Source organism: Myotis davidii, unplaced genomic scaffold (assembly GCF_000327345.1).
Source record: "Myotis davidii unplaced genomic scaffold, ASM32734v1 scaffold674, whole genome shotgun sequence".
Classification (NCBI taxonomy): domain Eukaryota; kingdom Metazoa; phylum Chordata; class Mammalia; order Chiroptera; family Vespertilionidae; genus Myotis; species Myotis davidii.
Window position 1 is genome coordinate 1972545 of NW_006286674.1, and position 10796 is coordinate 1983340.

General features: G+C 39.9%; 1 protein-coding gene across 2 annotated transcripts in view; it reads right to left on the bottom strand.

Moving 5' to 3' along the window:
- The window catches only part of FAM69A (family with sequence similarity 69 member A), a 27114-nt gene that overhangs the window by 7211 nt on the left and 9107 nt on the right, over window positions 1-10796 (bottom strand). The window contains exons 2-3 of one of the 2 annotated variants that reach the window (XM_015560330.1): window positions 3212-3319; window positions 1382-1445 (exon numbers count right to left, since the gene is read on the bottom strand). In XM_015560330.1, the coding sequence (XP_015415816.1) occupies window positions 1382-1445; window positions 3212-3303 (156 nt within the window). In that variant the 5' untranslated portion in view covers window positions 3304-3319. The remainder of the gene's footprint in view (window positions 1-1381; window positions 1446-3211; window positions 3320-10796) is intronic. The other variant, XM_015560329.1, reaches the window with a different exon arrangement.

The window sequence follows — 10796 nt, forward strand, 5'->3', positions numbered from 1 at the left end:
AGAAGAGAAGAGAGGAGAGGAGAGAGGAGAAGAGAAGAGAAGAAGAGATGAGTCAGAGATGAGACAGAGAAATATCAGTTGCCTCCCATGTTTGTCCAATGGACTGGGAATTGAACCTACAACCTATGTATGAGTCCTGACCAGATATTGAACTCATAACCTTTTGGTTTATGGGACGATGTTCAAATCAACTGAGCCACCCAGCCAGGACTGTATGATCCTTTTAATTCGCTGCTGAATTTGGTTTTCTAGTATTTGGTTGAGGATTTCACATCAGTGTTTAAAAGGAATATTGGTCTGTAATTTTCTTATAGTGTCTTTGGTATCAGGGTAATGCTGACCTCACAGAATGAGTTAAAAAGTTTTCCTTCCTCTTCAATTTTTTTAAAGAAAAGTTTGAGATGGATTGGTGATAGTTCTTTAAATGTTTGATAGAATTCACCAGTGAGAGTTGCCTTATAGTCCTAATTTGTTGATTATTCTTATCATGAAAGGGTACTGAATTTTGTCAATACTTGTTCTGCATCAATCGAGATGATCCTTTTCTTTTTCCATCTTTCTGTTAACATGGTGTATTACATTGATCGATTTTCTTATGTTGAACCATCCTCACATTCCAGGAATAAACCCCGACTTGATCAGGATGAATGATCCCTTTATTATTTATTTTTATTTTTTTCCCTCACCCGAGGATATATGTTCACTGATTTTTACAGAGAGAGGAGAGAGGGGAGGGGGGGGAAATGGGTCTTTTTCTTGCTAGGAGACTTTTGGTTACTGATTCAATCTCCTTACGAGGTATATATAGTTCTATTCAGATTTTCTATTTCTTAGTAAGTTTTGTGTTTCTAGCAATTTTCCAAATTCATCTAAGTTATCCAATTTGTTGGTGTGCAATTGTTCACAATAATCATATAATCCTTTTTATGAGTAAAAATGTCCCACTTCTTTTCTAATTTTAGCAATTTGAGTTTTCCCTCTTTTTTCTTTTAAACATATTTTATTGATTTTTTTATAGAGAGGAAGGGAGAGGGATAGAGGGTTAGAAAGATCGATGAGAGAGAAACATCGATCAGCTGCCTCCTGCACATTCCCTATTGGGGATGTGCCCACAACCAAGGTACATGCCCTTGACCGGAATCGAACCTGGGACCTTTGGGTCCGCAGGCTGACGCTCTATTCACTGAGCCAAACCAGTTAGGGCCCTCTTTTTTCTTAGACCATCTAGCTAAAAGTTTCTCTATATTTTCAAAGAACCAACTTTTGGTTTCATTGACATTCTCTATTGTTTTTCTATTTTCTATTTCATTTATCTGTGCTACAATCTGTATTATTTCTTTCCTTTTGCTAGCTTTGAGTTTAGTTCGTTTTTTCCTAGTACCTTAAGTTGTAGATTAGGTTGTTTCTTTGAGATCTCTCTTGTTTCTTCATGTAAGCATTTATAGCTATAAATAAAATTTTAAAAAGTCAAATTACATAAAAGGATGAAAGGCAAAGTTTTCCTATGTTCATTTCCCTAATCCCATACCCCAGAATTAGTCACTACTAACTATCTAGCTATTTATCAAACTAACATTATACGTTCTTACTATGTGCTTTGGTCTATGCATTTATTTTCTTATTTTAATCCTTATAACAATACTATAAAGTAGATACTATTATTATTCTCAATTTACTGATAAAAAACTGAAGCAGAGAGATGTGAAGGTAACACCACCGTGTGCCCTAGCATGCTGAAGGTGACACAACAGTGGTAAAGCCAGCATTTGAGCCCACCCAGGCAGTCTACTCTTGCTTATATATAAAAAACAAATAGGGTTAAATTAATTAGTAATAACATTAATTCAAAAAAGCAGATTATATTACTCTCCTGCTTCAGACCTTCTAATTCAATCTGAATAAAGTTCTAAGTCCTTTCCATTGCCTGTTTGACTTCATATGAACTGGCCTGGCCTTCTTCCCTGATCTGGTCTTGTACCACTTACCCCTGGGTCCCTATGTCCCAGCTACACTGGTCTTTCTCTTCCTTGAGCCTATCAACTTAATTCCTGTTTCATGCCCTGCTTCTTTTGCTGTTGGTTCCGCTTGGAATGAGCTCTCAGAGATCTTCACACAGTTGTCTCCTTCACATATTCCAAGTCCCAGCTCAGATGTCACCTTAGACAGGCCCTTCCCTCACCACTTGTAGAAGAGATCCCCTTCCATCTCAAGTCATCTCTAACCCATTACCCCATTTTTCTTCACAGCCGTTAGCACTGTCTGAAAATGACCTCATTTCTTCATTTATTGAATTGTTTATTATCTCTTCTCTCACGAGACATAATGTACAGGAGGCCAGAAGCTTTATGTGTCTTATTCTCCAAGGTCTCACCCAGCGCCTTAAACAGTTCCTATCACGCAGTAGATATTCAAATGTTAGACTCTGCTTCAGAAATCCTCTTAAACTTTGTTAACATCATCAACTTAAAATACTTTTTAAACTTCTATCATTATCAGAGTAATGATAGAAATTTATATTGGAACTTTCAAAATAATATACAGAAAAGATGTCCTTAAAATCATGTAATATTCCGCTGCCCAAGGGTAACCAGTGTTGGTGATTGTGACAGTTTCTTCCAGCCTAATAGTATTCTACTGCTCTAATTTATGGTTCTTTGATGATAAGTGAGGTAGAAAGTGTTTTTCATTGTGTTTATCAGTTAGTCATAGTTCTTCTTTTGTGACTTAGCGCATCCTGTCCTTTGCCTATGCCTGCGGTTTAATTGTTCATGCAGGTATGAGCTCAAATGTTAGAAAGGTCTCCCTGATCACCTCCTCTAAAGCACATCCCCATCCCCTGCATTCTCCATCAGTTTGCCCTGTGTATGTCCTTATAAAACACACCACATCTTGTAATTATCTATTTATCTATCCACTGTTTATACTCCCCGGCCCTCTGGGATTATGTAAGATCCATAAAGGAAGTAATCCTACTTATCTTAACCACCGCTGTAGTCCTAGTAACCAAAACAGTGCCTGGAATATACTGGGAATAGGGGATTAACAAACATCTGTGGGATGAGTGACTCAAAGCATAGAAAATCGGAATATATAAAATGGTCCTAAAAATAAACTGTCCTAAAGCTCTGGTTCAATCATTCTTTTAATAACCCTTTAGTTTAAGGCAAAATTAGAGTGTGCCACCTGCGATGTTCATTCACAATGTCCATACCTGATTGCTGGGCTTGGTAGATAAGCATTTTCCAAAGTAAAGAGTTTCTGTAACACAAAGGCTGTTACATGCGGGCCCATCAATAACTCCATTCTTGTACTTGTCACACTAAACACAGGAAATAAAAAAGTAGTTAATAGAAAAATGTTCACAAGAAGAAACATCATAAATACAACATAAAGAGATATCTATATTCTTTAAGAGAAGGCCCCCAATAAAAATAACTCGGTATTGGATTTGAGTCCATGCTCTGTTCCTCATTAGCTCTATGATGCTGAGAGACCTTGTGACGAGGGTGTGCAGAGAATTTTGAAACTATTTTTCCCACTTAACATGGTCTGAGGTGGTATGGTACCTACTCTCCAAGAATAGGGCACTCTATTTTCCAAAATAGCTCTCTTGTTTTAAAATAAATTTAAAATAAAGTTTAAATTACCAAAATGTTTTAAAATAACAAAATAAAGTTACCTCTGTCATCCCTAACATCATCCAAAAATAAGAAATAAACTTGGGGTGGTGAATATACAATACAATGTACAGATGATGTGTTCTAGAATTGAGCACCTGAAACCTGTAGAATTCTGTTAACTGGTGTCACCCCAATCAATTCAGTAAAAAGGGGGAAAAGGAATAAAATTTAAAAAAGAAATGCAAGCTCTATCTTTGATAAAGTAAGGTACCAATGTAACCCTAAGACACAATAATGAGAATGGCCTGCCAAATTCAGTGAAAATGACACCAGAGTCCACAAGCATGCTGAGATTAAATAACTGCTCTGACTTCAGTTCTCAGACAACGCTGGCAGAACACTGCACAGGAGGTACATCTGAGGAGATGAACCATCTCCCTGGCTGCACTGAAGGCTTAAGGGACACAGCTGTGGGGACTTCCAAGGACTCTATTTGGCAACATGAAGTACAGGGCAAGGCAGTGCTGAACGATAAAACCCTTTAAGATGTTGTCTATGTGGGAGGTAGTCTGTTAATGAAACAGGGGTTGGAAAACACTATATCACGAGCAGCTTGTAATTGCCAGGGAGATATACAGGCTTAACCAAATCTGTGTGAGTGTCTCTGTCTCACCTTTGTTCCTTTGTGCGTGCGCGCGCACACACACACACACACACACACACACACGCACACACACACAACTCTGGGCACAGCAGCTTCACTACAGGCTCAGTTCACTGCCCCAGTTGCTTCCTATAAATACTCAGTAGTGAGTAACAATAAAAAACAACAACAACAAATCTGAGGTTTGTATAGCAAACATACAAGAAAAAGGAGTAAAGAATAGGAAAAGCAAGTGTCAGATGAAGAAAATTTCCAGAAAAATGTCATGAAGCAGAACAAACATTGCTGTGAATTCAAAGGACTTAATGAAAAGGTTTAAAATAAGACCTCAACAGATAGTAAGTGCTCAGTAATAGCAATAGTTATTTTACATAGCCCAACCTTTTTCAAGTAAAAGGCATCAAATGCTTTTAAACACATAAGGATCAGAAAGTATAACATCCAGTAGCATCTCTTGAACCATTAGAGAATGAATTTCAGGCAACTAAGAGATGAATGGAGAAACTAAACATGAAAGCCAGTTGAAATGTTGGACTGGGATTAAAATAACTCTGGGAATCTATTTCTTGATAATTGTTTATACAATATCTGATAGTTAATAGATGCTTACTATGTGTCAGGCACTGTTCTAGTGCTGTACTTTTATTATCATGACAACAACCCTATTATATCCATTGAACCTGTTTTATATCTATGGCAAAAATAAGGAAACAGAAATATCTGTTAAGTAACTTGCTCAAGGTCACACAGCTCATTCTCTTTAGCACTACTGTATATTGTTCAGAATGTTGATATTATAAACTCCTAGAGGCTCAGTGCATGAAATTCGTGCACAGGTGGGGTTCCTAGGCCTGGCCAGTGATTAGGGCCGATTGGGGCCAGGCTGATCAGGGCCAGGCCGGAGAGGAGGCGATGGTCTCTGGGCCGGGCACTAAAGGAGGATGCCAGACGCCGATGCTGCCATCGTCAGTGCCCCACCACTGTGCAGTTCCCCGCCCCCCCCCATCTCCTCCTACCTTCGCTGCCGTGCCACCACTGCAGTGGGTGGGCAGCAGGCTGATCAGGGCCTGCCGGCTGGGGAGAGAAAGAGAGGGACAGGGCATGGGAGGTTGGCTGCTAGCTCTGAGGAGGGAACCGGCCCTTGCCCCCCCCCTCCCGGAAAGGAGCCGCTCTGCCACCTTACCCCCCCTCTCACCCCCAGCCTGGTTCCTCATCCCAGCCCAGGACCCAAAGGCCCCAGCGGGGTCAGGAGAGGAGGCAATGGTCAGCAGGCCGGGGTGCAGAAGGAACGGATGCCGGATGCTGCCACTGCTATCATCAATGCTCCATCACCGTGTGGTTCCCTGCCTTCCCCCTCCTCCTTCCCTCTTCCCTCGCTGCGGGGCCACCACCACGGCGGGCACGCGGGCGGTGGGCCAATCAGGGCCTGCCAGGTGGGGGGAGGGAGGGGGCACAGAAGGCTGGCTGCTGGAGCGAAGGAGGGAGCCGGCCCTCGGCCCCCCCTGGGAAAGGGGCCTCATTTGCCGCCACCCACTCCAGGTTCCCCATCCCAGCCTGGGCCCTGCCAGTGCGGGGAGGCTGGCTGTAAAAGCACACTGCCCATCAGGGGGCAGCTCCTGCGTTGAGCGTCTACTCGCTGGTGGTCAGTGCACGTCATAGTGACCGGTCATTGCAGTCACTTAGGCTTTTATACATATAGATGCTAGTAAAAGTAATAAAACTAACAAAACTCAAGGAGGAGACATGTAAGAAGATGGCGTGTGGCAAAAGAATGTTGATTTCCTTATCTTTACTATTCATGGACAAAAGATAACATTTACATCTAAGAAGTCAAATTATAGAGACAGAAATATATTTAAAAATATAGAGATAACCCCTAGCAGAACTACTACTAATAATACATTGATTAAAACTTGGTGAAATAAAGAAGATGGGATGAAACAAAGCATAAAAATTTTATTATTGCTTCCAATAGGAATATAGCCTTTTAAAAATTTTATATTGATTAATTCATTATTTCAGCTTTCTTTACATTTTTTTCTAATTTAATGAATTTTTAATTAATCTCTTTTGTTTTTTGCCATTTATTAATGTAATTAAGACTTTATATCCTTCTCTAAGTAGTTCAATTTTTCTTTAGCTTTATCTTTAGTTTCTGATATATTTTATTTTATTTTTATTGATTTTAGAGAGAGAGGAAAGGAGAGAAACATTGATTTGTTGTTCCATTTATTTATACGTTCATTAGTTGATTCTTGTATGTGCTCTGACCAGGGACCGAACATAAAACCTTGGCAGATTGGGACGATGCTCTAACCAACTGAACTACCCAGCCAGGGCTCTGATGTATTTTAAAATATATATTATTCATGTTACTTCCTAGATACTTAAATTTTCAATGTGCACTTTCTCTTTGGCTCAAGAATTAAAAGGATATTCAAAAGCTTTCCAGATAGATTTTTGTTCAAGTTTTACTGTATTGTGATTGGAAAGTGTTGTTTCTGCTATTTCCACTAAGTGGGATATATTAAGGTTTGGGTCTAACACTTCCCACAGTTTGATGTGAGGATAGAAGAGCCCTGAGGGAGATGGAGAGGGCTGCCCGTGTGCAGAGTTTGCAACACCTAGGCACGGCTGCCCTTCAGCTATCATCAGCAGAGACGTTCCTAGGTGAGCCCTTAGCCATGCTTGCTTTGCTTTCTCGGTCAAACCTGGTTGTAACCAAGAATATTAGCTTTCATCTTCATAGGAGGAGCAGAGCAATAGTTCTTAGACTCAAGTCTGGGAGGCAGGGATCACACAGAGAGATGCTCAATATTTTCTTCCCCAGGTCAACTTGTAGGGATTTGTAGGAAATGCAGAACCATCTGCTTGGTATCTTTGCTTGGTACCAGATGGCCATCAATTTCATTGGCATGTTTATTTATTGAGGCAAAGGTGGTGGAGTTCCGAGGCCTTATTCATAAGCTGGGATGAACCTCTGAAAGGTATAGTTTACGTTTTCCAAGGAATTAAGATTGGATAAACCACATCCTCTGACCACAAAGAAATGAGAAATCAAAATAAACACAGACATGTGTGGAAACTAAAAAGCACATTCCTAACTAATTTGTGCACTAACGGGGACATCACAATGGAAATGCAAAATATCTAGAGCTGAACAACAACAAAGGTATACAAATAAAAATCCGTGGGATGCAGCTACCCCGTTCTTAGAGGGAAACTGTCAGCTTTAAACACAATGATGATAAAGCAAGAGACAATATAAGTAGTTAGCACTCAACTAAAGAGGCTTAAAAAAAAACCATTTTTATTATAACAATAACAGAGTAAGCCTTCCAAAGAAGTAAAAAAACCCCACAAAAACCCCACAGAAATTAATGGAAAAAAAGACCAATGATATAAAAAGCTAGTTCTTTGAAAACTTTAACAAAAGAGATGAACCTTTTTAAAAAATATATACATCTTATTGATATTTTACAGAGAGGAAGGGAGAGGGATAGAGAGTTAGAAACATCAATGAGAGAGAAACATTGATCAGCTGCCTCCTGTACACTCCCCACTGGGACTTGACCGGAATCGAACCTGGGACCCTTGAGTCTGCAGGCTGACGCTCTATCCGCTGAGCCAAACCGGTTAGGGCAAGAGATGAATCTTTAGCAAGACTGATCATAAGAAAAAGAGGTGCCCTGGCCTGTGTGGCTCAAGATGGTTAGAGCATTGCCCCAACACCAAAAGGTCATAGGCTTTATCCCTGGTTAGGGCGTGTGTGGAAGGCAACCGATGATTTCTCTCTCTCTCTCTCTCTCTCTCTCTCTCTCCCTTCCTTCTTCTAAGATCAATAAAAATAATAAAATAAAAGAAAAAGAGGAGGCACAAATAAACATGACTACAAAAGAAAGGGAAATGACAGTGAATAATATAAACAACTCTATGGCAATAAGCAACTGAAATAAGCAATTTTTCTAGAAAAACATAAATAATAAAATGATGCAAAAAGAAATAGAAAATCTGAATGAGACTAATAAACATTAAAAAAAATTGAATCAGTAATGAAAAATATCAGGTCAAGGTACAGTCTAGGTAGGAGGACCTCAGGGTGCGGTAAGTGAAAACTAGACAACAACATAAATGTCATCAAGTGAGTGGCCAAATAAATTGTGGTATATTCATATAATAAGATACTATAAAATACAGTAATTAAAATGAGAGAATTTGGCCTACACATATCATATAGAAAAATGCTGAAAACAATTTCAAATGGAAAACAGTTTCAAATGGAATATGTGCAGTTTAGTATCATTTATTAAAGTTTAGTAACATCCAGAGCAATATTACATATTATTTATATGCCCCTATACACACAGTGAATGATGAAAATGTGATGGCAAGGACTCACACCAAATTCACGATGGTCCCTCTGAGGAGGAGGAAAGACACTATCAGGGACGATCAAGAGAGCTTCAACTGGACTGTAGTGATTTTTTTTTTCTTTTTAAAAGTGAAGCAAATATGGTGAAAGGTTAAGATTTGCTAGTAGATGGTAGGTACATGGGTATTTGTCATATTGTTTTCTATGCGTCATCACTGTTCTAAGAGCTTTTCATGTATATCTCTTTAATCTTTACAACTTCCCTAGGAAAGAGGAATTATCTCCACTTTACTGATAAAGAAACTGCGGCAAGAGCGATTGAGAAGAGGTTAAGAAACTTGCAGGGCAGGTCAGTGGTGGTGCTGAAATCTGACTAACGCAGCTAGTCTGCCTCCAGAGCCTGAGCTTTCAACCACTGAGGTAAAAGAACCAGAATGCCTTATTCCGGAGAGGACGGCATAAAGCAGGCTTCATAATGGCAGGGTCAGATGCCCGGCCCAGGGCTCCTACTGAGGGGATCGGGTCGTGGTCACCCCCTCTGCACAAGCACCAAGTGGGGCCAGGACCTCCCACCTTTGTTTCCTGAGGACATCACACACATGTCTGACATATAATCAAATGCATATAAAAAGCACTTGCGGAATGGATGAGTGAATGAAGTGGGTACTGGGTCTTTACCCAGCAGTGGGGCATTTAAAAATATATATATATATTTTTATTGATTTCAGAGAGGAAGGGAGAGGGAGAGAGAGAAACATCAATGATGAGAGAATGATCGATCAGCTGCCTCCTACATGCCCCCTACTGGGGATCAAGCCTGCAACCCAGGCATGTGCCCTTGACCAAATCGAACCCAGGACCCCTCAGTCCACAGGCTGATGCTCTATCCACTGAGCCAAACCAGCCAGGGCACAGCAGCGGGGCATTTTACTATGAACAGCTATCCCCTTCGACTGTTCTGATCTGTGGCCCTGGAATCAGGAGGAACACTTCATCCATAACTCTGCCCAGGTCCAGATTTAACTGTGACCCTATTACCCATTTTCCAGTGAATAATCTTAAGGCTGTGTTATTTCCTCCCTGAGCCTAAATTCTTCCTCCCTTCTGTCCTTATATTCCCAAATCTATCATCATTTATGTTCATGTTATCTTCCCTGGTAGGAAGTAAAAGGACTTGAAGACACTGTCATATATATCTTTGAACTTCCCCTTTTAGCGCAGAGTTTGGTATTTAAGTGTCTGATAAATTTTTATTAAATAACCACCATACAGAACATGGTAATTTGATTTTAAGACCTCACTGAAGATAAAATTAATACTTTCCCATAGAATTTAAAGCAAACCAAACTGAAAAGGACAAACCAATCCCTTATCAGTAAACTGTTGAGCAGTGAAGATAAGTCTGGCATTCAGCTACAAGAATCACATTCTTGCTTGGAGCAAAGGCCTCGAGCCAACCCTGCATGGAAGAGGCAGTCACAGAGAACAGGCTCCTCAACTTGTGGCTTCCATCCCGAACCAAAAGCAAATTTCCCTCATGCTTGTATAAAAAGAATGGTTGGCTACACACTGTTCTGTTTCATTTTTCAGACAGGGTCATATACAGTTATAATCACTGTCAGCAATCTGATCTTCCAGCTGAATAGATACAGATATTATAAAGAATGTTCAAGTTTACAATAGGAAACTCAGCAGAAAACATCAAAGATTTGTCCTTTTCTAAGATTTTTTTATTACTACAATTTTACTATATACCCTCGTTTGCTTGCACATACTTTGTAGTACCAGAAGATGGCGCCCTTTGGCTAAAATTTACAAATCTCATCTACGTTGAAGGAATTTCATGAACATGGAAATTGTACCAAAGGGGCAATAACAATGAACAAATAGATGCACAGTACTAGGTTTTAAATAATTTTCTGATATTCATGTTCTAATAATGTATCTGAGGCAATCTTATCAATCTGTCCTTACTTAGAAAGACACAGCAGAGGTAGGTTCTCAATAATGGCTGAAAATTTTCCAAGTCTCTAGTCAGCATCTTCTCCCCTGTCCTACATCAACTATTTAAAATCTTCACTATTCTCTGCACTCTCACTGTATCTTCAACTTTTCACCACCCCCTCCCCCTTCCTGGCTT